General features: G+C 46.0%; 1 protein-coding gene across 1 annotated transcript; it reads left to right on the forward strand.

The window, feature by feature from the left end:
- The first annotated feature begins 9,015 nt into the window (after nt 1-9,015).
- On the forward strand, nt 9,016-19,316 carry LOC142563324 (uncharacterized). Its single transcript, XM_075673883.1, has 2 exons — nt 9,016-9,384; nt 16,960-19,316. Exons 1-2 carry the CDS (start codon nt 9,016-9,018, stop codon nt 18,241-18,243), a joined length of 1,653 nt encoding a protein of 550 aa, XP_075529998.1. The 3' UTR covers nt 18,244-19,316.
- Nucleotides 19,317-27,305: the final 7,989 nt, after the last annotated feature.

The following is a 27,305-nucleotide window of genomic DNA, read 5'->3' on the forward strand; positions in this document are numbered from 1 at the left end:
TTATCACCACAGGGCTAGACTGGCTCTTACCGCGATGTGGCCATTTTATGGAGATGAGGCAGTTATGCATTTTTCCTTTTCTGTCGCCTGTTCGCACATGCATGGAAAAAAAATCACATAAGCAACATTTTTACAAATTGGACAGATTTTTAAGTTCCTTAATCTATCTATGTTGGAGCCTTCTCGCTTAGAATTTGTCACAAGGATGCTTGTTAAGCCAATGACGAATTTTGATTGTTCCTGAGCAGTTTACTAGTTACGCTTCTGGCACTTTATATTACACATGGTTAGTTAGATTCCTCTTAAATAAATTAGTCGTTTTCTAGGCAGTACCACACACCTTCGATTTCCATCCACATGTACGCCCATTCGCCATAGTGGGTGTGAGCCATCAACAAAGGGCAAAAAAAGCATAAGTGTTGAGAGTACAGAAGAAGAAGAAGAAGAAGAAGAAGAAGAAGAATCTATGGCCCAGAGTGGGTATGTGCCCAGAGTGGGTATGTGCCACGGCCACTCAGGACAACAACAACAACAACAACGACTCCAAGGAGCGCAGTCCCCACCGACCGGTCCTCGCACGGTGCCTCCGACACCCCCACCTCGAAGAAACCGCATCGAAGCAAGTGGCGCCGTCGTCGGCTTCTCCTGCTCCCTCTTGATTTTCGTGGCCGCCTGTGGCCTGGTCTTGCTCTCCGTACGGCTGGCCGCCATGCGGCGCAATGACACCGTCCTCCGGGAGACGCCGTTCTGCTGCCCCAAGCAGGCGGCCGCACTGTTCGCCGTCATCGACAACCAGGCGGAGCCCTGCGAGCACTTCTACGCGTACGTCTGCAGGAACGCCGTCGAGCAAGGCTTCGCACAGAAGCACGCCGCCCACGACATACTGGTAAGTGGCCTTCGAATGGCACAGCGTTGCGTGAATGAGGGCCCGGAAATCCAGACGTCAGGTGGAATGCACGTCGTGTACCAGTATGTTTTCCATCCATAAAATGTGTACTAGCGTCCACGAGCCGGTCGGACGAGCAGCCCACGGAACCAGGCCTAACGGCCGGGGCGCGGAGGGCCTCAGAGAAGAACGACGACTTCCCTGTTCGTGGACCAAGCAATGAGTGAGCTTTATTGAGCCAGCAGAGAGAAGGGAGAAAACGGCGCGGTACACCGCGCAGACTTGACCGAAATGTCATACGATATTGAGCGCGGGCTAGTGCTAGTGGTCAGACTCTTTGAAAACGAAACTTACGGTACAAGTGGTGGTGAATATCGGTCACTATGCTATTGGCGATGCAAGAAACGCAAGGAGAGCGTAATGTCACTCCGTTTGCCTCAATCCCGAGTGCGACATTTACCGGCTTTGTTTTTATTTAAAAAGAAGGAGAGATCGCAGCACCGCTAAAGATGGTATCGATAATATCTATGGATATTAAGGCATTCTGTAGAAACACCACCATAATGTTTTTATGGTTTTCACAGGCCTCAGTTGTCATTCTTCAGTATATTAACTGTATATCAAGGGTGCCTGCTCCAACCTCTAATCAATCCAACCTCTATATGCTATACCAACACGCCCAGTCGTCAACCTTGGCAAGTGCCCACTTACTTTAGAATGCACTGCGTAACGGAAGACGATGAAGCGCTAAATCTGACGATACCGAGTTGGCCTTACGGAGGTTGAGTGGCGGGAACAGTCGAGAAATACTAACTTTGCGTAAGCCTTACTTTTCCTTGAAAATAATATTTCTCAAGAGTAAAAAAAAAAAGCAGTTCTCGTCGAATCGGCCGCGTGTAATGTGGGTAGCCATTATCTCTCCACTCTCGCATTTCATTGCCATCCAAATGCCGAACCACCCGAAACTCAACCATTCTGCCATTGAACGTCTGACACTTCCTGAAATGAACTCCTGCCAGTACGGAGTTGTTTGTTGAACGGTGCTGGGCCGCGGAGCACAGCTCTAAACACTCTTTGATCACAGGGAAATTCACCGGGGGGCCGACAGCTGTATCCGCCCAAGCACTTTAGTTGGGTGATGAGGGCTGCGGTTCAGTGAGCCTCCTTTCTACCATTGACATCAGTGACTTTATATAGTTAGGCGAGCTATGACCTTAAATGTCAGTTAGAATGGTTCGAACTTCACGTTAGTCTGCTGAAACATCTGTGTTCAAAGATAGACATCGACATGCTCACTGCTAGACATAGACCTGCTCACTGCCTATTTCAATATCATGGGTAGGCGGTTTAATGGTAATGCATTATCAGAAAACTTAGAGCACAAGAAAGATACTGCACGCAGAAAAAGAACGCACACCGCATGCGCTCACTCACAACTGATCTTTATTTCACGTATGGAAACATATACATATATAAAAACTACTGGACCCATCGTACATGTCAAGATAAGGTAAACAACAAGCATACATCCAACGCACGTGTTCAACATCGATTAACATAAGTGAATTCGCAGTCATGCAGTAATAACGATGGCTGGCTTATGTACAGTTACTGGTCCCACTAGTTGCGTCTCCTAGGCTTCCTTCCTCATTTAGGCACGGCCACGCGTGGGAGGAATCGTATTAAAATACGCGTATCGCTTAATCCCGATAACTTCCTGTACAATGCTGCTGCATCTAAGTAACCAAAAGCTTCCGGGTTGCTGTTACCACGTAGTAAATCACGTTGATTACTTTTACACATTTAAATGTGCGATTTCGACTAAATTGCCTTCTACAGATTCAACTAGATTTTCTAAACGTGTTTCTGTTCTCCTGCTCTGCGCTGTCGCCCTAATCTCCGTCGTAGGGAATGCGTCAAGCAGTCGGAGAGGCTGTCCACGTAGGACAACAAGGACGACCTGTTTGCGCTGACCGTGGGCCTGCAGATACCCTCGAGTGTCGCTGCCGCGTGCTGTGCCGGCCGGGACCTCGCAAGGACCGAGTGGTTTCGAATGAAACTCGCCTAGAGTCGGCACCGCATGTCCGAGGCGCAGTTCTTCTACGCCCGTTACGCCTACTTTCGATGCAGCGGAGATGACAGCCGTGGTTTGGTGAACGGGGCTACCAAGCACAGCGTCGACTTCTCCGTCGTCTTCAAATGCGAGCCGATGAGCAACGCGGGGAATGAGAGCGGCTGCTCCGACTTTGCCACGACGCGCAGCACTTTCTGACATCCAAGTGTCGCTGATATCTTTTTTTTTTGTCAGCATCGTTTTGAGGACTGGCACAAGCCGTTTCTTCTAGCTGCCACCGTGTAACATTGCAAACTTGATTATATATTTTTGAGCTACTGAAAGTGTAGAACATGATTTACTTTTTATGGTTGCACTCAAGCGAGCGAATCTCTTTCCCGAGGACGCGAACTTCTATAGTCATTCGAAAATTATTCGACTTCAACTTGTTCAGCTGCTCAGTCTAGTGACCTAATTCCATTCAGCACTCGTTAAGTTTGGCTCGTACGGTCTCCAATCATATTTCGTCTTGCCGAGGTTGTGTGGCACTAGAAGATTTTGCGACGTTTAGGCTGGTAGCGTCACCTTTGTGGGCTATTTGCTTTAATGTTTCTGCAAGCATCCGCGAAACCTTCAAATATCTCCAATTTACACTCATTTCTGGAATTCACCGTTTCTTGTGTTTGTTTCTTGTTCTCTCTGTTCGACTCTGAGCAGAATTGTGCTCTTGGGTGGTTACTATCCATGAGAATTACAACAGCAAAAAAAAATAAATATAGTATTTAAGGTCACAAACTAACGACATGACAACAGCCTGCAAAAGAACAAGAATGACGACAACGTCATGCGGCAATGACGACGCGAGGACTTCAAAGATGACAACACAGAGATATTCACAGTTTATTTATTTATTTATTTATTTTTAAATACTGCGATCTGAAATCAGATCATAGCAGGGTGGGTATACATAGAAATATACAAGCATGTAAACACATACAAATCCATTACATATGCAGGCATTTTCAGACATTGGTGAAGAATACATAACATACAAGAAAAAAAAACACACTAGCAGATAACACACACGAATTCATAACATTTGCAAGCATTTTTCAAACATTGATAAGGAATTCTGGGTAACAGTATGAGAATTAAGATTATTCCAGTCTGTTATTGTCCTAGGAAAAAAGGAATATTTGAAACAGTTATTCCGTGCGTTGATGGGGGTTATGGATAAAGCATGCCTTCGTCTCGTGTTATAACCTGATGAGTAAGTAAAGAACTTGGAAGTGTTAACCTTATAATGGCCGTTTACAAGTTGAAAGAGGAACTTTAATCGACAGATACGGTTGCGCACAGTCACCAGAGGTAATCCACTGCGCCTTACGAGCTCACCAACAGACGCGCGGCCGTATGAACTAAAAACAAACCTAACTACCTTATGCTGTACACGTTCCAGTTTTTTAATATTGGTTAAAGTGAATGGGTCCCAAATAATTACGGCATATTCCAACAACGGACGAATGTAGGAATTGTACGCCAGTAAACGAACACCAGACGTACATGATCCAGTGAGCGCCTCAAGAAAAACAGTTTACGCAAAGAATTCGCAACAACAGTATCTATGTGCTTCGTCCAGGAAAGCTCATTGGTTATCCATAGGCCCAAATATTTGTACTCTCTTACCTCTGATAGAGATACGTTGTCAACATTATATGCAAATTGAAGAGGTTCTTTCTTATGTGTGATTCTCATAAAAACAGTTTTTTCAAAATTAATAGACATTTGCCATTGTTCGCACCAAGCAGTCACCTTTGCCAGGTCATTATTTAGACGCACCTGATCATCAACAGAAGATATCTTTTCATACAAAATACAGTCATCTGCGTAAAGTTTCACGGAAACTGAAAGTTCTGCGACTATGTCATTTATAAATAACAGAAATAAAAGTGGTCCCAAAACTGATCCCTGGGGGACTCCAGACGCAACCTCTGTATTGTTAGAAGAAGTATTGTTTAAGGTGACAAATTGGCGTCTGTTAGTAAGATAGGCTCTGATCCATGCAAGTATCTGTACATTTTTATATAATACTCTAATTTATGGATTAATTTGTTATGTGATACCTTGTCAAATGCTTTACGAAAATCCATGAACACAATATCTGTTTGCTTCCCTTCATTAATTGCCTGTGCGAGATCGTGAACAGTCTCAACTAATTGAGTACATGTAGAAAACCTATGCCTGAAACCATGTTGGACATCTGTAAGTACCTTGTGCTCTTCTAAGAAACTTAATATATGTTTATGAATTATATGCTCTAAAATTTTGCATGATGTAGATGTAAGAGATACTGGTCGGTAATTGTCTATGTGTGTTTTGTTCCCGGATTTATGTAAAGGTTTGATTTCGGCCGTCCTCCAGTCATCCGGTAGGGAACCATCGCGTAAAGATCTGGTGAACACGACATACAGGTACTTGGCACACCATTCCGCATAACGCTTTAAAAACGCGTTTGGTATTTTATCTGGTCCTGGTGACTTTTTAGTATCAACGTTCAATAGCAAATTAAAAACGCCGCTCTCAGAAATGACAACGTCAGATATAACAGGAAGCGATATAGAAAAGTTGGGAAGGCAACCATTATCTTTGGTAAATACCGACTGGAAGAATTTGTTAAAAGCAGAACAAACGACAGTCTCATCACTTACACATTTGCCGTCTATCATGAACCCACTGGTAGAAGAAGATTTAGGTGTGATTTGGCGCCAGAATCTCTCGGGAGACGTTTTAATAAATGAAGGCAGGATCGTTCCGTAATATTTTTCTTTGTCGCAAATTATTTTCTGTTTTAGTTGTTCTGAAGTGCCTTCTACACTAGATTTTAAGGTTACATTTGTTCTTGCTTTCACTTTTAACCTTTTAAGCCTTCGCTGTAAGCGTAACGTCTCGCGAGAAATCCATGGGTTACGGTGCACAGAAGATTTTGCAATTGTGGGAACGAATCGTTGGATACATTCAGAGACAATTCCCCTAAAAGAAAGCCACAAGTCATTTACATTGCAAGTGCTGTTTCTGAAGTCATCAAAGTAGAATGCAAGCATATCCAGAATAGATTCATCATCAGCACGAGAAAAATTGGGAAACAAACGAACACGGAACGAACACAAACAGTGTACGTTGACGCGAGGTTGTCACGCCTTTAACCTGTCTGCGCTTCACGTTTAGTCTAATTACAACTTGACACCGGATCGCGCACTTGATATCGACAATGGACTGAGGCAGGGGCGCCCTTTGTCCCCACTGCTGTTTATGATGTACATGGTGAGGAAAGACAGGTCGCTAGAAGGAAGTAATGACGGGTTTAATCTCTCATACAAACAGGCGGGTACAGTAGTAGAGTAGCAGCTTCCAGGTTTATTTTCTGCTGACGTCATTCTGTTATTAGCTAACAAGCAAAGTGATTTGCAATGTCTGGGTAACATCTGTGGGCCGGAAGGCGAGAATTCAGGTTTGAAATGAAGTGTTAGAAAATCAGGTGTTATGGTATTCAATGAAAACAGTGAACAGACAGTGGAAATACAGGGCCAGGAAATACCTCAGGTAAAAGAAGATAGATACCTTGGTATATGGATAAAAGAAGGTAATAGCTATGTGGAAACACAGAAAACTACAATAAAAGGGGATGAGAAGTACAGCGATAATAAAGCACGGAGTGCTATGGGGGTACTATAGGAACGAGGTGCTCCGGGATATGTATAAACGAGTAATGGTTGCAGGACATACTTTTGGACATGCGGTTGTTTGCTTGGAATTGGGGATAGAATCAGGACTTGATGGAAACCAAAGATCAGTGAGACGCCTCGCATTGGGCGCTCACGGGAAGAATACAAATGAAGTTGTGCAGGGTGACATGGGCTGCACAAATTTTGAAGTGACGCAAGCTCACAGTGAAAGTGATTATGAAGAATGACTGCGGAATATGGAAGAAAGCAAATGAGCTTGAAGAGTGTTAAGGTATTTGTACAGGAAGAACATTTATTCACAGCGGAGGAAAAGAACTAGGAAGCTTACCAACAAATATGCGGCCTGTGGGGTGAGCAAAACAGCAACAAAGAAGGTCAACCGAAAGTCAGAGAGGCTGAAGAAATCTCATGGGTGGCGTCAACGGAAAAGAAACCTGCCGTGAGTAAATACCCAAGAGAAAGAAAACGAAATCAAGAAAGAAAATTTATGATAACTCAAAGTGAAGCTCATTACTTTGCGAAGCGAGATCAGGATGCCTTAGAACTTGCGCCTATAAAGGGAGATATAAGAAGGAAGAAGAAGCATGTGCTTGCTGCGGTAAAGCTAGGGAAACTATGGAGCATGTTCTATTAGAAGGTGAAGGTATCTGCCCAGCGGTCGATTTAGGCACCATTGGTCCCCTTGAAGCCCTTGGGTTCAGCGAGAGCAGGGGTAAAGTAAACATGTCCGCAACAGAGATTAGTAAGAGGCGATTGGAAGATGGGTAGAAGAAAAGTAGGGAAACGACAAAAAACGAAGACGTACAAAAAGAAAGTTCAGAATAGGGGGTCAAAAATTTGTTTATGGAAATTGATCGTGGTTTCTTCTTTTTTTTTCTTTTTTAACCTTGATAGGACAGTACGCAGTATAACAGCAAGAGCTTGGTGGCGCAACCCGCCGCACCGTTCCGAAGGAGACGCTCATAACATCCATCCATCCAGTAGTGGCGCGGCAAGCACTCCCGCAACGAGGCTATCAAAAATCTGGTCTGTATTCAGAGAAAAATTCAGGGCACGGGTTAGGTTTAGGTTCCCCATGGCAGCAGAAGTGGTTTTACGAATGTTCTTTTCTTTTGTTTTTCATTGGAGATCGGGGAAGAGTGGCACGTGACCCATAACAGAAGTTGGTGTGAAAGAAATTCATTGAAGATTTGCACATACCCAGTGTCAGAGTGAGCCATGTTTGTGCGATGGTTGGTTTTCAACCACGTTGCCTCAGCGCAGCCTACCTGATGTTGCATTCATTAAACCGTGAACTACACTGTGACCACACTTGGTGTGAAAGAGGTTAGCCAAGCACAGATATACAGAGAGAGAGGCAGCCCGCAAATTGATGAAGTTGCCCAAAGAATGCTAATCACATTAAAGCCAAAGTCACAAGTATTGGAAATTGTCATCTCGACTAATAGATATTCTCATAAATCCTCAAAATATTTCGACATTCAAAGCCTTTTGTTCGGCGTCAGCCATTCGAAACTTAAACGCGCAGTTATGAATGCCGCTGCGACACAAGAATTACATGCTTCTTTTCTGAAATAATATTTGCATCGTAATTATTGCAATTATTTTATACTCCCAACTTACAGTCTGTTTGGAAATATAGTCAATTTTTATGGCGATAGGAGAACTATCGACACTCCAGGCTCATTTCTGTCATCAACGTCGCCGTAGCTGAGGTGGTCACAATGAAATACAAGCGCGATAACATCGTCCCCGACAATCGCGTCTCAACCTCGACCACGCAAGGGAGGAGGAAAGCGAGGAGGAAAATTGCCGTCTTAAATCTCCTCGCTGCTGCTTGCGCACTTCCTCACTTCAGCGCTCTGACAGCGAGTTTCCGCCGTCATCGAGTGAGATGTGGTCATGTCTATCTGAGCGCGTTTGACACCTTGCTTTTTATTTTAGTTAGGTGAGCGAATGTTTACAAGTTCATAAAGCCAATAAAGCTACTATCCTTACTTCGTTTAGCTGCCTGTTAACTTGCTATCGCAAATGATGCTTCTCCTTTGGGGCGAAACTCCAAAATTCTTGTTGGTTTGTTTGTACAAAGATACTCAGTTTCTAATACAATTCCTTCCATAGCATGTCTTACCTTCTATAAGTTTACTTCGCTCCTCCTTTTAACCGCCGGCTTCTTGGTTAGTGCCCCATATCTGGTTTCAGGAACAAGACAGGAGACCAGCAATAAAACACGCAACTCGATCACTATTCCGCTGTATGTCGACATGAGTATGCGTCATAGTCATAGATGTTGATGGTGCAGAAGTAGAAGACGAAGAGAAAGAAGTGCAATTATGGCCCGGAGCGAATTAGCGCAGTCGCCAGTCGGACAACCCCCAGCGGCAGGCTCTGGTGCGATCTCTCCAACGCCGGCGCCCCGAAGTAAACGCACGCATCTAGCTGGCGTCGCCTTCGGCGTCTCCTGCGCCCTCTCCATCTCCGTGGCCACCTTCGTCATCATCTGGCTCTCAGTCCGGCTAGCCGCCATGCGGCGCAATGACACCGTCCTCCGGGAGACGCCGTTCTGCTGCCCCCGCGAGGCGGCCGAACTGTTCGCCGTCATCGACAACCAGGTGGCGCCCTGCGAGGACTTCTTCGCGTACGTCTGCAGGAACGCCGTCGACCGAGACTTAACACAGGGGAACGCTGCGCACGACATTTTGGTAAGTGTCGTTGAACAGCCGAGGGCATGTCAGTAAGGCTGACATGCCCTCGGCATGGATGCACGTTGCAGTCTGGTGACCCTTCAGACCTTAAACAGTGGCCGACAACAATGAGCACTATAATTTCAGCGATCGATGAAAAGCGCCCAGATTAATGTAGTCATGTACAGAGTACCAAAGCCTCGCTATAGAGAGTCTTATCGGCTGTTATTCTTCAAAATCTGGCTGCTGTATGGCACGTTTTGCTGAGGGTGCATGGTACAAAAATGGCCGCAGTGATATAGACGTGACATTTATTCCCCTATTACCAAGCTTACATGGTTGAACTTATGAAACAGCTAGTGAAGGTCCCACGGCCCAATCTCGCAAAGGTGTTCTATCCCTATTTATATTGTCCCCACCATATTCATGGGTGGCGCGCGCGAATGAACATTTCGCTGTCGTATTGCCTAAATGCTTTCGCGGCATTTCTGGAAGCTACCTGTCGAACAAGGACAACGCCATAGCCAAGCAACCGTCAGATTTCTGCGTGAAATCAAACGCTTTTAAGCCTCATATCTCCCGATGAGTACAGAGCCAATTTTAGACGACCACTACCACTCGCATCGTCAAAAGTACTGCATGGGTATGCATCCCTGAGCGTGTCGCAAGCGGCTAAAGTTAGCTTCGATTGCTTTATGCGTGACACGACAACAGCGTCATCTGTGCATGCGACCCATGCATGACGCTTTTTTCCTGTACACAATGGTATCAAAGCAAGGCACGTGCGTAGTATAGTTGCGATATCTTTATTGCGTGTTTTCGTTCCTTAGGGTTTTAGCAAGTGACCCTCTACGCTGACTGAAGTGAAAGAGTGCGCTATTTTGAACCGAAAAGCTTCACTACATTAGTCAACATTGCACTTCGCGTGAGCCGGCGTATGTCGGAGCACGTGTGACGTCACGCACGGCGCAGGTGGCCACTGCCGCGCGCTATGCGTCATCGTTTGACGTTCGCCGCAAGCGCGTGCTTATCGCGGAGGCCGACTATATAACCGCTTGCCAGAGAATAGGCGTGCGCATTCAGCATGGAAGAAGAAGAGAGTGATACTACCGATACAGAAATGCAACCACCGGAGTTGGCTGAAAGGGAGCGAAGAAATGAAAGGCTGAAAGCTCAGCGAGCGTCCCAGACACCCGAACAACGAGAAGAACGTCTCACAGGCACGTCTCGCTAAACGGCGTGAAAAGGAAGCTGAACAGTGACGTTCGGCCATGTCAGCTGAGAGTAGCCAAGATGGTGACAGTTCGGGAATTGCTGAGCAGTTGCGAAGGAATAATGAAAAGGCCAGAGCCAGACGAGCTAGTGAAGCACCCAAGGAACGAGAGGAGCGTCTCGCTAAACGACGACGACAAGATGCTGAAAAGCGGCTTCCATCCGCCAGTGCCAGCAGCCATCAGAGTAACGACACAACGACGGAAGAAGAGGTAAAGGCTCGCCGTTACACACGCTACGTGTTTAAACATGTTGAAAGTACAAGGGCGACCAGAACCTTCACGACGGACTTTGTGAACAATCTCTTTGGCTTCCCATGGGATGTGTATGAAAGACATAATCATAAAGCGTAACCATAAGCTAAACCATAAGATAAACATATCCATAAGTTAAGCCGTAAGCATATCCATGGGCTTAATCATACAGCATAACCATAAGCTAAGCCATAAGCATAATCATAGGCTAAATCATAAAGCATAACCATAAGCTGAGCCATAAGCATCACCGAAGATTTTCGCTTCGAGAGATCCAGGCTTAACCTTAGCTAAGCCCCAGCCCAGTTTCTTTTCTATTTTTTTTCTGATTTATGTTGAATTTTTTTTGGTCTTCCGAGGAGGTGAACCGGAAGTGCAGTGCCAGAAACAAGAGTGTCACTCGATGATCGTGTCACAAAAGAAGCTCAGGTCCTCTGGACATTCGAAGGAATAATAGCGACAGCAGTTGCGGCTTCCCCGAGGCCCGCTGCCATAACTATTTGTTTCTTCTACTTGCTTTGTTTATTTCGTTTTTTCTTCGTTCTTTATAAGTCTGGATAATAATATCTAACCCGCACAGAAGATATCGTGTAGTATACTATCGCGCAGCACGAAAGGCAACAACCATAGGGTGACTACGCAGGCTATGCGACGTGGTTGAAAGTGCTTCATGTCGTTGACTGTTTGGGAATATAGTGGGAAACACGGTACTAGAGCAAGACTCATTCATTTAATCGATCGAGAAACGGAAGACCAAAAGAACATACCAGCATGAGATCGTATCATGAGAAGCCAACAAAGACATCAAGGAAAAGATAAGGGAAATTACTCGTAGTTACTAACTGAATTAAATAAATGATAGCTAATGACAATGACAGTGGACGAAAAAAAACTTACCACAGCTGGGCAACGATTTAACGTCTTCGCTTTACACGAGCGATGCTCTGACCAATTGTTGTATTTGGTGTCTTTCTTGGCTTCTCATGATATGATTAATAAATATCGAGCCCCTCGTTTAACCCCCTTTCTTCTCGTTTTTACTTAAGGAGGGTCTCGAATCCGGCAACATTGACACTTTCAGGTAGCATGTGCGGGTTTGTTGAGCAGTTGCCTTCAAGAAAGATCGCGTACTCGTGACGCCTGCAGAAGAAGTTTGTTCCGCGTCCGCCGCCAAGCTTTGTGAGTGGTGGCGCTCGCTGGTTCTAGTAGTAAAACATAAATATCCGTGAAAGCGCATGGGGAAACCTCGCCGCATTAGCTCAACTGGTTAGAGCATCGCACGCGTAATGCGAAGACGCTGGACCGTTGCCCACCTACGGCAAGTTGTTTTTTCATCCGTTTTCATTCCATTAATTTATCATTTTTCTAATTCAATTTGTAAGTACAAGTAACTTCCCGTATGTTTTCCCTGCTTTCTTTGTTGGCATCTCATGATATGATTAATGAATATCGGGCCCCTCGTTTAACCCCCTTTCTTCTCGTTCATACCAGCATGAGAGAATCATTAGTGGAAGCCTGTGTATTTATTTCTACGAGCTGTGCTTCAGTAAACTAACGGTGTTGCCTTTCAACCCAATCGGAGCTTCACAGCCGTGGGTGGGAGTCGAACACGCGAACGCGTGCTTAATAGCAGAAAGATGTAATCACAGGGGCTACAACAGTAGGTTACAAGAATTAAAACGTGCGATCACCATGTTTACTTCTAATCAGGTAATCTAGCCCACCCTTGCACTCTTTGTGTATGAATATTCCACAAAGGATAAGTTGTTTGCCAATAATTGGTAGCAAACAAAGAACCACATCAAATGGACTCCGGCATGAAAGATGCCCGGGAAGAACCTTGCCAAGAACAAGTTAACAAGCAAAAGTGCAAAATAAAGATTTCTAGGAGCGTTTTTCGAATTAGCTCTGGAATAATTTTAGAGAAAAGTATACTTGCGGAAGAGTCGCAGTTCTTTTGCATCCCTCGTTTACTGCTCTACCAAGTAGCAAAACCGACTCGTGTTGTTACTCGTGGAGTTGCGTAACGATGCGTGGTCACCAGTCCCGTAAAACCGCGTAGAGGGCAGGACGCCGTGGTTCTTGACGTACTGCGCCCACCGCGGAAGGTTAGACCCCCCATTAGCACAGCAGGGAACTGGCTACGTGAGGCGGCTCGATTGATAACTGTAGAAGCGTAATTCAAAACCCACGGAATTATTGTCCAGTTCCGTTAGCAAGTTCTGTGCTTCGCTTTTAAATAAAAAGATGTTGATCCATAAATATTCTCACGAAGAATTTTCGCTTTTCCTCCCTGTTTTTTCCTCCCTTGGCTTTCTCGCTTAGTAGATCGTTAATTTCTCATCTCCTTGCCACTGTTGATTCCAGCTGCCAATTTTGCACGAAAAGTGTCGTACAATAAGGGAAAAACTACAGGAGGCAACGGGTGACAGCCATATTGTTTATGGGGTTAATGGTTATTACAGGGTCTGATGATGGACCCTTTTCGCAATATATTATTTTCCACCTTATCTAACCCAGATCGCGGATATATGGTTAAAAGGATCTGCCAGCGTCGCGGCGAGCTGTCACCCGAGGAAATAATGAAATAAAAGGAAACGTTGAACGGAAGTGGCGTTTTCTCCGGCCACAACTCGTTCCACGAGCGTACAGACCAGCCGACTATGAACCGAATCCCTTTTCCTGGCCCCTGGATCAGTAGGGATGCGCGTGATCGTTCAATCGACGATGACATAAAAATTGTGTTGGGTATTATAAATAAAATAAAATATTGTAATTAAAGCAATAAGCTACGCCCTGGCTGCTGCAATAGATGGTGACAACTGAATTCATCTTGAGTTAATCGTATGGGCACCGAATCAATGAGAAGGCTCGCCTCCACACCCCAGGAGATACCGATACCTTACCGCCATCCAAAAGGAGTGAAAAAAATTGACAACTATTCCACTCCGTGAAGATGGAATGGCAGCTAAAGCTGACGACAGTCAAAGCTCTCAAACGAAAAGCGAAGCGTTTCACATCCGCTGCGGGTCGGCCTGAATATAGCGCAATATCGGGTCGACCCGCAGTGGAGGTGAAGCAGGCGTTAAGTACCCCGCATACGTGGGTCCATACCGAAGGTATACTGCAATGCCGGGACGACCCGCGGCGGAGGTGGAAGCAGGCATTGAGAACTCCCCATACGTAGGCCGATCCCGAAGATATTCCGATAACGGGACCACCCGCGGCGGGGGTGAAGCAGGTGTTAAGCGCTCCCCTCACGTGGGTCCATCCCGAAAGTAGTTGCATGCCTGGCCGACGCGCCGTGGAGGTAAAGCAGGCATTAACTCCCTGTACGTCGGCCGATCCCGAAGATATTGCAATGCCGGGCCGACTCGCGTTGGAGGTGAAGTAGGCGTTAAGCACTCTCCATATGTGGGCCCATTCCGAAGATTCCGAAAGGCGCGTGATAGTTTTCCCAGTCCACAGGGATATGTGCCGTGGATCTTGGATCCTTCTTGCACTATCATCAGGATCGGCCCACATGATGAATTCTTGTTAACGGGCGCCGAAAAAGCTACGCAAATTAGTCATACACTGCTTTCGCTGTAAGAGGCAGTAAAATGTTGACCGCCGTATAGATTGATTTGTTGAAGTTATAGGAATGTGTGTGAGGAGTGGTGCCTTGGGCTGATAGCGGGGAGGGCGATGGGGCCGGGCCCCCTCCCCCGGTATCCAGACTTGAAGCAGATCAAATGTTTAAAAAGTGTCCCAGGGGTCCTTAGCTATCACCTAAGAGATGCGAAGGAAAAAGACTTGGAAAGTCTTCTGTAATTCCACTTAGCCCACCCTAATCCACATTATTTCACCTTATTGTACTCTAATCTACTTTCATCATCATCATCAGCCTAATTTATGTCCACTGCAGGACGAAAGCCTCTCCCTGCGATCTCCAATTAACACTGTCCTGCACCTACCCATTCCAACTAGCACCCGCGAATTTCCTAATTACTTCGCACCACCTAGTCTTCTGCCGTCCTCGACTGCGCTTCCTTTCTCTTGGCACCCATTCTGTAACCCTAATGGTTCAACGGATATCTTCCGGTCTTCAGAATAATCTTGGGGTTTTAATGAACCGCAGAGCAGCGGGCTCTCGTAGAGCGTGTCCGTCGTGGTTGGCTCGCGAGCAGCGAAGCGCCGCGGTCATTGTTCTTTTGGGCTCGACCCACCCTTGGCCTCGACCCACAACCTACATGTGGCATTATCCCACTATGCCAACTAAAAGACAATAAAACACTCACTCTGGTGGTTTAGTGGCTTTGGCTTTCCGCTGCTAAACACGAGGTCGCGGAATCGAATCCCGGTCGCGGCGGACGCATTTCGATGGGGGCGAAATGCAGGAATTACGTGTACTGTGAATCAGGTGCACGTACCCCAGGCGGTCAAATTTATTCCAGAGTCTCCCACTACGGTGTTCCTCATAATCAGATTGTTGTTTTGACCAGTAAAGCCGCACAATTGAATTTTGAAGAATCGGCTGTGCTTGTACGATCGCCGGCTGTGGCAAACCGGTCAGAAAAACCAGTTTGCAGGCGTGCTGAACCTCTATGGAAACACTGTAAGCACCTAAGGATTTCGCAGAGTGCCACAAACTGGAACGTAACTCAAGGCATGCTAATTATGCGTAATACACATCATTAGTGATTAGAGGTGGGACACCCACAGCGATATACTAAGAGAAGTCTAGAGGAACGCGTGGGACTCGGGCATGTCATGTGTTGTTATAGGATAGATAACCAGTGATCTGTTATGGTAACGGAAAGGGTGCCACGGCAAGTGAAACGACACAAAAAAGAGCAAATTCGGGAGATCCTTATCGTACTGTGCGCTATTGAGGGCGACGATGCAATAGGCGTGAATACTGTTGTAATATAGAATCAACTCTAAACCTGCACAATTTCTTATAGCGCCATACCTTCTTTGTTTTTCTTAGGCATCCTGCCGAAATGATTATGTCAACCGCCGTCGATAAAATAGTTATAGCACCTGATTCCAATCACGTCGCCAGCGCGACGTTTAGGCTGCACTAAAAACAATTTGGTTCTGAACAATTTTCTGAAGAATTAAACAGTTAGAGAGCCTTTTTTTTGTTCCCCTGAACTTTTTCTTGTGGAATAATGTTATGAGGTGAACAAATTTCTAAAGATAAAGATTACGTCATGTTATGTTCAGAAAGATAGTCTGCTCAATATCAACTACCATTATTTTGACGCTCACATGCAACTCTGAGCAATGCCCCCACTTTTCTCGTCATAGCGATTTTATATTCGTTCTAAAGTACGATGTATGAGAAGCGCATTTATTCTGCAAAATTTGCAATTAGGCCATCTTCGATGTGGTCTTAAGAATGAGGTTGATCACAACTGCTATCTTTCTCTTGGCTAACATAACACCTAGCCTTGAATACATCCCAGTAGTTAAGCTAGCTATAGAAGTCTTGTATATGTAAAGCTGTTTGAGCCACTTAACAAATTGATATCCTATTGTAGAAACTGAGGTATTGCTTCTTACTTTAGTTGGTCCAAAGGACTCCAGTCTTCGGAAACACTACGCATTAGTTCTTAACTATTGCCCATTTTTTTCGAAACAAGTCTATTTTTCTAATTAACTAGCACTAAAAATTGTACGAGTGGGTGCACATAGATTACTATCTAGTTACCTGGTGCTTGGTACTAAATCCATCATCCTCACTAGCTTAATTATTGTCGACTACAAAATAAAGTGCTTGAGTCTGAGCTCATCATTTGCTCTTCTCCTAATCGAGGATAAAACACCCTACAACTGCAGTGTTTTTTGTCGTAAAACCGTACCAATTTTCTTGCTTCCTTTATTAGGATTTCCTTTACATTACCGCATTTTCCACTGTAATTTACCATGTTATCACATATCCCACCCAATTTGATGTCATCCCACCATTGTTTTAATCTCTAATATCCAAAATATATTCTTATCCTTATTTCTCATTGAGTCTATCAAAAGTACGAGATAGCCTTTAAGTACTAATAACACCACGCCTCCATCTTCGCAGTGGGACATCAATGCGCACATCCTGACCGGCACCTCGAACTACGCTGTGAAAGCCGCTGCAGCACTTCAGGCGTTCTACAGATCGTGCGTCACAGAGATATGGCAGCCAGATCTGCGACTCAGAGACACCCTGGCGGCCGTTTTTGAAATCGCCAACACCACGAAGCGCATGAGCCACGCCCACCTTCTGCGCTTTGCCTTGGAAGTCCAGACACGGTACGATCTCCGTTTCTATTTCGCTGTTGACTACGACTACGGTTACATCTACTTCACAAGGTACTTGCTCCGCGTCGCGGCCTACAGCCCTTTTTGCGACGACGCCTGCTATGCCACCGTCCTGTCCGCAGTTAACGAGCATTTCGACGCTAACCTCACTAAAGAACAAATAGCCGCGTGGGAGCAGCTGTTTATTGACGACGACCATCAACAGGACGTCATCGCTTGGAACGAGATTTCTGTGGTTTTCGGAGGCATGGAAGCGGAGCAGTTCAAGGCCATATTGCGCGAGTTCTTTATCGACGTCGACCTCAAGGACATTGCAATTGTGTCATCCAAGCAGGAGCTGTTAGCCGACATAGAACGTCTTTGGAACGTCGCGAATCAGCCCCTGTCGCTGTGTCACGCACTGATCATCGTAGCACTTAGTGCCCTGGAGTGGATCGTCTTCGGAGAGGCAGAGTTAAACTCGCCCGCGCTGGCTAGCGCAAAAGTCTGCCAGATTCACCTCGTTGGGAAAGAGCACTTGTGGAGGGCCACTTACGTCGCGGCCCTTACGAGCCCCGTCAAGGACCGTCAACTGCGCGACATCTTCGAGGCGACACGGCGGAGCTTCGTCGGTTACCAGCCGCTTCGACACCTCGTGGCAACCGGAAACGACACGGCGAACTTCGAGGATCTAATGCAGAGCTTCACTCTCATGCTTCCGGGTGACCTCGTTCTGCCGGAAATGGGCGTGCCCGTGTTGAACAACAGCGGTTTCGTGCGCAACATCTTCCGCACGACGAGCTTCGAGTACGACGCAACACTTGAGAAGCAGCGGCGAGGATTGCCTGCACTCCCCGAGAGTATCCTGGAATCTGCGCGAGAACGAATGATGTTTGTAAACAAGAGCACTCTCTACGTTAATGCGCCAGCGTACGCCTGGCTGAGCACCGGTACAGCCAATCCTCTACTCGCCGATGCGCCGGTCATTGCGAGCCGCATGGCGTACTCGATGTGGAGAAACGTCCGCGAATGGGGTGGATGGTCTACAAGGACACAGGCCCTGCTTAAATCCTTTCAGTAAGGTCCTTGCCGTTACCTAGAAACACCTAGAAACCTAAAGAACGTAAAACCTGAAACCTAGAAGTACTAAATTCCTGCATTTTGTCGAATTCGTATTTGACGGTTGGATCGGGTTATAGATCGAACCACATCAAATCTAATATTTAGTTAAGTTACCATGAACACCACGGTCACTAAATACGAGTACGCTCTTTTGTACTTACTAAAAATATACAACACTGCGGAATTCCGCAAACTGCACAATCGTGAACCATGTTAGAGACGGGGCAGTTCTTGCTCGGGTGGCTGTAGCTACGTGGTTGTGGGGGTCGACGTGTTTCGTTGAGTATAACGACGGCAAGTGTGAGCCATTCATTACTTTTTTGCTTCACTCCTTTGGCCTATTGCGGCTCGGGGTACCTCCAAGCACGTTGATAGGTACGTCCGTTAGGAGTAATAAAGGAAAGAAGTTTTGCTTTACAGTAATTGCACTGATTCCACGTAGGGACGCCCATTCTATGTAGGATCACATTAAATATCTGATTTCACATCGGGACATGTCAGCCCACCTTTACTGCACCAAAGCAGTCCGCTTTTAAGACAGTCGTCTGCCCTAGCAGACTAAACTAGGGAATCTGATTAGTGTATCTCGGCCAATAATAGTCGTCGAACCGCTTGCAGTATCGATGTTGCAGTATCGAACCACTGTTGTCGCACCGCTTCGCCCTCGCACACGAGGCAACCATGTCACAATATGGAAATCTCAAGTCGACGCTGTTCCCACAGAAGTCCTCGACGTTGGCCCCTTTCAGTAATGAGTTTACTTGTCTGCGTCAGGTTCGAGTAGAGGGGTCTTCGCGGTAATTAAAGTCTTCGCGTAAGACGACAGCTCTTGCCGCCTCCAAGTGTGCTCCTTGACTTGCACGTCAGAGTCTATGTCGGTCCTTGTCGTCATCTGTGCCCGCGCTGATGAAAGGACGGCCTCTTGAGAAACGTCCAAGCAGTGCTCATCGCCGTATTAAAATGTAAGAGGGCCCGAGCCACTTTTAGTGATTTGAAGCGCGGCGCAGTTAAAACTTGAGATCCGGTCGTGATACAAAAGCACAATTTACAAAAAAAAAAGAAACTCACAGACGATGCTGCTTCGAGGAAATGAATTTTGCGAAATCACTTCAAACTGAGCTTATAAGAAAATATAGAGTGCTGCTGATGAAACCAAAATAAAGTTTCAAAGTCATCATCAACATCAGCAGTAGAAGCAGCCTATTTTATGTTCACTGCCAGGACGAACGCTTCTGCCTGCGATCTCGAATTGCCCCTGTCCTGAGCCAACCGATTCCGACGAGCGCCCGTGGATTTGCTGATTTCATCGGCCCACCTAGTCTTCTGCCGTCCTCATCAACACTTCCCTTCTCCTGGCACCCATTCTGTCACCCTAATGGCCCTAGTTTAACCTAATCTAACCTGTGTCATTACATGACCGGCCCAGCTCCATTTTTTTCTCGTAATGTCAATTAAATATCGGCTATACCACTTTTCTCTATGATACAACGCTCTCTTTCTGCCTCTTGACGTTATGTCTAGCATTCTTCATTCATCGCTTGTTGCGCTGTCCTTAACTTGTTCTCATGCTTCTTTGTTAGCCTCCAAGTCTGTGCCCCATATGTCAGCACCGGTAAAATGCACTCATTGTGATGATTATGGTAAGCTTCCAGTGAGGAGCTGAGAATGTCTGTCGTATTCGATCCAACCCATTTTTATTCTTCTATGAAATTCCTTCTCGTGATGAGGTTTCCCTGTGAATAATTGACTAAGGTAAACGTACTCCTTCACAGACTCTAGAGGCTGACTGGCGATCCTGCGCTCTTGTTTCTTTACCCGGTTATTCATCTTTATCTTTGTCTTCTGCATATTAATCTTCAACTCCACTCTTACACTCTCTCTATTAAGGTCGTCAAGCATCTGTCATTAAAATAATGTCATCGGCAAACCGAAGGTTGCTGAGATATTCGCCGCCGATCCTTACTCCTAAGCCTTCCTAGATTAGTAGCTTCAATACTTCTTCCAAGCACGCAGTGTATTATAGCATTGGAGAGATTGTCTCTCCTTATCTGACCACTTTTTTCAAGGTATCGTCCTACTTGTGTAGAATTAGGCTAGCTGTGGAATCTCTCGAAGATTTTTCCAAGATATTTACGTAAGCAATCTGTACTCCTCGATTACGTAATGCCTCTATGACTTCTGGTATTTCTATTGAAGCGAATGCCTTTTTTCTATCTTTGAGAGCCATATAGAGAGGCTGATTGTACCCTGCGGATTTCTAGATTACCTGAATAATGACATGTCTGTGATCCATCGTAGAGTATCCCTTCCTGAAGCCAGCCTGTTCCGTTGGTTGGCAAAAGTCCAGTGTATCCTTTATTCTATTGGAAGTTATTTTGATGAATACTCTATATAATACTGCGAGTAAGCTAAAGGGCCTATATTTTTGAATTCTGTAACGTGTACTTCTGTTGGATTACCATAATGTTTCAATTGTTCCAGCTTTCTGGTACCCTTGCAGTCGATAGACACTTCGTGCGCGCAGTTCTCCAAGAATTATGTCTCCTTCATCTTTGATTACATCGACTATTATTCCATCTTCTCCTCCGTACTTCCACGTTTTATGTCCTGCAAGGCTCTTCAGAAGTCATCGTTAGTTACAAGAGGGGTTTCTGTATCCTGTTCACTACTGTTTCGAATGGAGGTATCCTGAGTCCTCTGGATACTGTAGAGGTGACTATAGAATCCTTCCGCTTCCTTTACAATATCTTCGACATGGCTGATAATATTATCATGCTTATCTTTCAGTGCATTCATCTTGGTTTGTCCTATGCCATGTTTATTTCTCACCGATTTCAGGCTGCGTCCATTCATTACGGCTTCAGTCTTTCTCACGTTACAGTTTCGAATATCCATTATTTTCGCTTTGTTGATCAGTTTTGACAGTTCGCCGAATTCTATCCATTCTCTTGAGTTGGACACTTTCATTTTTTTGTCGTTTTTTTAGGTCCTTTGTTGCTTGGGAGAGCTTGCCTACTGGTTGCGTTGGTGCCTTATCTCCCACTTCAATTGCTGCCTCTGAAGCCAACCTAGTTGCGGTTTCATTCATTACCTCTATGTCATCTTCATCTGTCTATTCGAAGGGTGCATACATGCTTGCTAGTACCAGCCTGAATTTGTCTGCTTTTACCTTTATTGCATATAGGTTGACCTGTTTCTTCTTGACCCATTCAGCTCTTGCTCTCTTCGTATTGAGATGAATCCTAGCCCTCACTAACCTATGATCACGGCACTTTACCCTACCTATCAATTCTACATCCTGCACTATGCTGGGTCAACAGAAATTATGAATCAATTTAACTTCTTTTTTCAGCATTAGGGCTTGTCCATGTCCACTTTCTGTTGCTACGCTTCCTGAAAAAGGTGTTCATTATTGAATGCTTATTCCTTTCAGCGAATCCTACCAGCATCTCTCCTCTAACGTTTCTAGAATCGGCGCCATAGTTCCCAATTGCTTCTTCACCAGACTGCTTTCCCACACTTTTAATTTACTGCAGTACATTGAGTCTGCGCTTTTCTCGTAGATAATTCAACATCTTCATCAAACTGATCTACTTGATCATCATCGTGGTCGGACGTTGGAGAGTAGGCCTGTACTACCGTTAATCTGTAACTCTTATTCAGTTTGATTACGCCTACATCAACCCTCTCATTAATGCTGTAGAATTGGTCAATTTCGTCCGCAGCGTCCTCAAGGATTCCGAATCCTACCCCGTATTGCTTCTATCTGGGAGTCCTCTATAGCAGAGGACATAACCGTTAGTCAGCACAGTATAAGCTTCAGCAATTCTTCTAATCTCGCTAAGGCCAATGATATCACAAACAATATCTGATAGTTCCTCAAAGATTCCTGCTCAACTGGCCTCATTGGACAGTGTTCGGCTGTTCACGTTTGCCAGCGTCAGTTAGGAAACGTTTATTCAATGAAATATATGCGGTAGCATGTATGGGGCCGGCCCGCCGCATGTGTTCACGGTGATACAATAGTGTGGGCTTAGTGCCCCCACTCTCCCTGAAAGCCTACGCACATTCAGCGCTTTCACCGGCTCCCATTTCGTCGTCTGTCACGTCGCTCCGCGTCGACTGATACAACGCTAGCGAAAGGTGTTAGAAACGCCGAATGTGTGTTGGCATTCCACAACGTTACGCCGAAACGGTGCACGTTCATACATAGCCACCGCTAACTGCGTCTACGCCGCGCCCTTCTAACCACTTCCATACGGGATTGCATGTTGCTGACATTTCACATCGTGGTGACCTCCGTGTGCTATATCATACCTGGTTATGTTCATTCCCGAATATAACGAGTATGATCGATCAAGCCAGCAGTAGTGCTATTCTTTACGCAGTCCAATTCAGCCCAATTGGCGTTTTGAGCCAACCAGAGGCGCTGTTGGAAGAGTGTGAGTCTACTAAATCTGTCACGACGCCGAATAAGAAAATGTAGCGGAATTTTACAGTGTCCAGGATAACCTTCTCATCACTCTACGTGCTTGAACCCCCCCCCCCCCCATGTCCAACGTGCCTCATAATCAGTGACGTCGTCAATCACGCCGCGCCATATATCAACGGCGGGAAGATAGGCTTCCCTCCTGCTTATTGCGTGCAACCTTATTCCATTCACCTTAGCGCTCAGTCGACGTCAGCACACGCGGTAACCAATCCGGGAGCTGCTTTACTCATGACTTGTCACTAGTTTCCCCTCCTACGCTTCCTTCCCCTTACTCGAGGGAGGAATCATATCAGATACTCTTATGGCTGAATCCCGGTAACGTACGTCCTGTACAATGCTATACCTCATCGAAATATCCGGAAGCATCCGCTTTGCTGTTACGTGTACTAAATCACGTTGGTTACTTTAAATAATTAAATGTGCCATTTCGACTAAGTTACCTTTTTGAAATTGAACTGGATTTACTAAAGATGTTTGTGTCTTTCTGCTGTTCCCTATCATCTCTATCGCCGTCGTAGGGAATGCGTGCAGCAGTCGGAGAGGCTGTCCTTGTACGACGACGAGGGCTACCTCTTTGCGCTGACCATGGGCCTGCGGATAGCGGCGAGTGTAGCAACCGCGAGCTATGCCGGCGGGGATCTCGCGAGGACCGAGTGGTTTCGAACGAGACTCGCCTGGAGCCTGTACCGCATGTCCGAGGCGCAGTTCTTCTACGCCCGTTATGCCTACTTCCGATGCAGCAGCGACCACAGTCGCGGTTCGGTGAACGGGCCTGCCATGCACAGCGCCGACTTCTCAATCGCGTTCCAATGCCAGCCGATGAGAAACGTCGGGAATGAGAGCGGCTGCTCCGACTTTGCCACGACGCGCGGAACTTTCTGACATCAAGTGTCGCTGATACCTTGTTTGTCAGCATCGTTTTTAGGACGGGCACAAGCCGATTCTTCTAGCTTCCACCGCGCGACATCACAAACTTGACGCTACTGAAGTTTTAGAAGATGTTTTATTTTTTATGGTTGAGCTCAACCGAGCGAATCTCTTGCCTCAGGACGCGAACTTTTATCGTCATTCGAAGATTACTTGACTTTAACTCGTGATCTAACAGCCTAGTGATCTAACCTGTTTCTGTTACTCATTAAGTTTGGCTGATAGGGTCTCCAACCATGTGTCGACCTTTGTCCCTTAGCCAGAGTGCTTTGACAATAGGACATTTTGGCGACATCCAGGTCGTTTGGGTCACATTTCTGTACCATTTGTTTTAACGTTTTCGTAAACTTTCGAGAAAACTCCCCAATATCTCTAATTCACACTGAGTTGTGTAATTCGCCGAGATTTGTTGATGTTTATTACTTCCTCTCTGTGTTCGACTCTGAACAGAATTATGTTCTTGCATAGTTACTGTCCTTGGGAATTCATACAGAAAAAAGTACATAAAGTAGCGAACCAAAGCCCAACATGACGATAACTTTCTAAACAACAATAATGACAACGTCATGACAGCAGTGACGACCCGACGACTACAATGATGACAACGAAACTTCAATGACTCAATGAGCGCAGAAATGAAGACTACGCAATTGCCCAAAGAACGCACACCACGGATTTACGTATTATCGCGGCGTTCACGGATTTTGAGTAACATAGTGAGTCGTCCCTGCAGCAATTACGCGATGATGGAATGAATTTATTTCGAAAAGGAGAGCGCGCGACCAAATTAGGAAAAGGGAAGATGGGCTAAGAAATAGGAGCAGAGAGGTGGCACTCTAGATCCGCAACAAGAATTTCCTCGCAAATTATTGCGATAGCAACTATATGTACACTCCACGCACATATTTACCGTCGCCGTCGTCGTGATGTTCCGTATAAACTGCATGTCTAAAGACACCGTTGCTGCGCGTCGTTTACTGTGTGCCATATAAGCAGGAAAGCGTAGACGCAGCACGGGACGAAGGAGCGGGGGGGGGGACGGTGTGCGGGCGGATGGGGGGTTCGACTCCGCGGACAAGCGCGTACTCTGCCCGGCCGCGCGTGGTCGCGTGCCCCGTACCACGGGAAGGATCTGCAGGCGGCACGTACCTTTCTTCGCACTGTTTTTGCGGCTCTTGTGTTGAAGCAATAAACCGCACGGAGGTCACTTCTTTTGCTGCTGCTGCTACCGCGATTGCTGGCACCTGCGTCCAGCGTTTTCGACGGCGAGTGTCCGCGCTTATCGAGTGGGGTGTGTGCATGCTTGCTTCTCCGCGTTAACACCATGCTTCTTAATATAGTTAGTAAGGGCACGTTTCCAATTTTGTACGGCCGATAAATCTCCTGTCCTCACTTCGCATAGTTGTCTACTAATTTGCTATGCCCAATCGATGCTTCGCCTTTCGGAAGAAACTGCGACCCTTTTTATGGAGAACCGCAAATTCTCGACCATACCGCAATAATGCCAGTGCCATTTTAACGACTTTCTTTTCTCTGAAAGAATTTCTCATAGGAACATACGGTGATGCCGTGCGGCGCAGCCCCGCTGATTCGAGAAGGTTCTACATTCCCAGACACGGTGACAGAAACTGGGTATGGTGTTTACGTCCCTGAACCCCTGCTAGAGTCCTTGATCTTGGAAATACAAAGGCGCCTCTGTGATGGCAGTGTAGGTTTTCTACTTCATTACAATGTCACGGGTGAGCATAATAATTCAAGGCATCATGCTGCTGTCGGCGCGGTCGGTATACCCCGAACGCGTTTCCCAGTGTGTTCGCAGGCGGCAGCAGTTTCTTATTCAACCGCTGACAGCTACATATGCTTTCAGCTGGATTAGTGACGTCGCCCTTAAGTCGTCGTCATACTAGATTCTCCGTGATATACATCAATGCCGTGATGAGAGAGAAAACTCTGACTGCCATAACAACAGACTCCCGGCAAGCACGCCGCAGTTTCTCTTACGGCATAAGTCACCGAACCTGCTGGCAAATACTCTAGAGGGACACTCCCCCCCCTTCCCCCCACCTTTGAGACAGGAGTAAAGATCGTGTGGTCCCTGCGCATCGTGGCATCTCAGTCAACGAGATGGCGCATCTCGGGCCTCGACGTTTCACTAACCAAGCGCCTGACGGAACGGAGGAGCCCTGGCACCTTCACCCTCTAGTTGCTCACCATACACTATAGCAAAAAAGCTAACCAAAGGTCAAGACCGCCTTCTCCGGGCACTCCGAACCAACAGGCTCCCCGTGCGCCCATCTACCGTTTCACCCTCTAAATATCCTCTCCACTTTGCCACTGTTGTGGAAGCACAGAGCGCCCTTTACCACATAGTCTGGAGCTCTACCGAATCACCCCTTAGCCAAGCCAATCCATACTACACACATAAGCTTTGGGAGAGAGCCTTATAGACAGCTGCACCCTCGCAAGCCAGCGCCAGCTGGTAGCGAGGGCCGTCGACGCGGTGAAAGCCTATTGTTTCCTGGAAAGCGGAGACCACCCCGGAGATAACGCTTTAATAATCCCTGAATACCGATGTTTATTCTCCATCTCTAGGCTAATACCGCCTAAAGCAACAAACTATATTGCATGACAAACTATAATACGAATCAACTTTGTGTCATCTGTATATACAATGATCACATTTTTCTTGTTTCTATTTGCTTTTTCGATTTCCTCCTCCTAGGGCTTCTGTGTCCCCGATCTCCTTCCGTATGCAGAGTAGCATACACTCCTACTTGCAGACCCTTTTCACGACGATATGCCATGGGTACTGCCACGTTTGATCACGTGGTGACGTGTCCATTGCTTGCCTCAGCTGCCTCCATTGCCTCTGTGTTTACAATCGATGTACATGATGCCGGTGCGGCTCTGCAAACGCTTGTTTCGATGAATATCCTAGAGGATGACTAGACTAACGACATTCGAATTTTTGGTTGTCAACTCTTTATTAAAATTGGCAAAAATCGCAAATTTTCAGAAAACGAAACTATCAAGTTTAAACCTAACTCAACGATGTAAAACGATGTCACAATTCGGTGAATTGTATCTAACAGTACATCTACAGCGGACAAAATTGATGTGTTACACATGAATCTAAAAAAAATTAATATGGAAATATGGCTTTTGCAGAACCCTTGTACACAACGTAACCAATTCACGTAAGATGCAAATTGACACACCAAATTTGTCTGCTTTGACTGTTATAGCAGATGCCGTTTACAGAACCGCGATATCTGTTCTTGATGCAGAGCTATTAGTTTGTAACCGTCGTGCTTCTAATTTTTTCGAACTTCCCATTTAAAAAGACATTTAAACAAAATTCAGGCCATAAATCAAAATTACGCTTCCAACAGACACCAGAGTTCAACTTTCTCTCTCAAATGCAACAAATTTCATTAAAAGCGATCCAGAGGTTATCTGAGAAAAGCCTTTCGGCGTTTTACACGCACTAGAATAGGTCGCGTCGGAGTTGGGCCCGAGATAAAGCTTCCTCTTAAACAATTTGCCGAGCGATCAAATACATTATTAATAACTGCATCCATTCGAAAGATGCTGCAAACGAA

The sequence above is a fragment of the Dermacentor variabilis genome, chromosome 11 (genome assembly GCF_050947875.1).
Source record: "Dermacentor variabilis isolate Ectoservices chromosome 11, ASM5094787v1, whole genome shotgun sequence".
In the NCBI taxonomy this organism is placed as follows: Eukaryota; Metazoa; Arthropoda; class Arachnida; order Ixodida; family Ixodidae; genus Dermacentor; species Dermacentor variabilis.

Coding starts and splice junctions, on each gene's coding strand:
- LOC142563324 (XM_075673883.1), top strand. CDS start 9,016: ATGGCCCGGAGCGAATTAGCGCAGTCGCCAGTCGGACAACCCCCAGCG. Junction 9,385..16,959: donor ACGCTGCGCACGACATTTTG/GTAAGTGTCGTT, acceptor CCATCTTCGCAG/TGGGACATCAATGCGCACAT.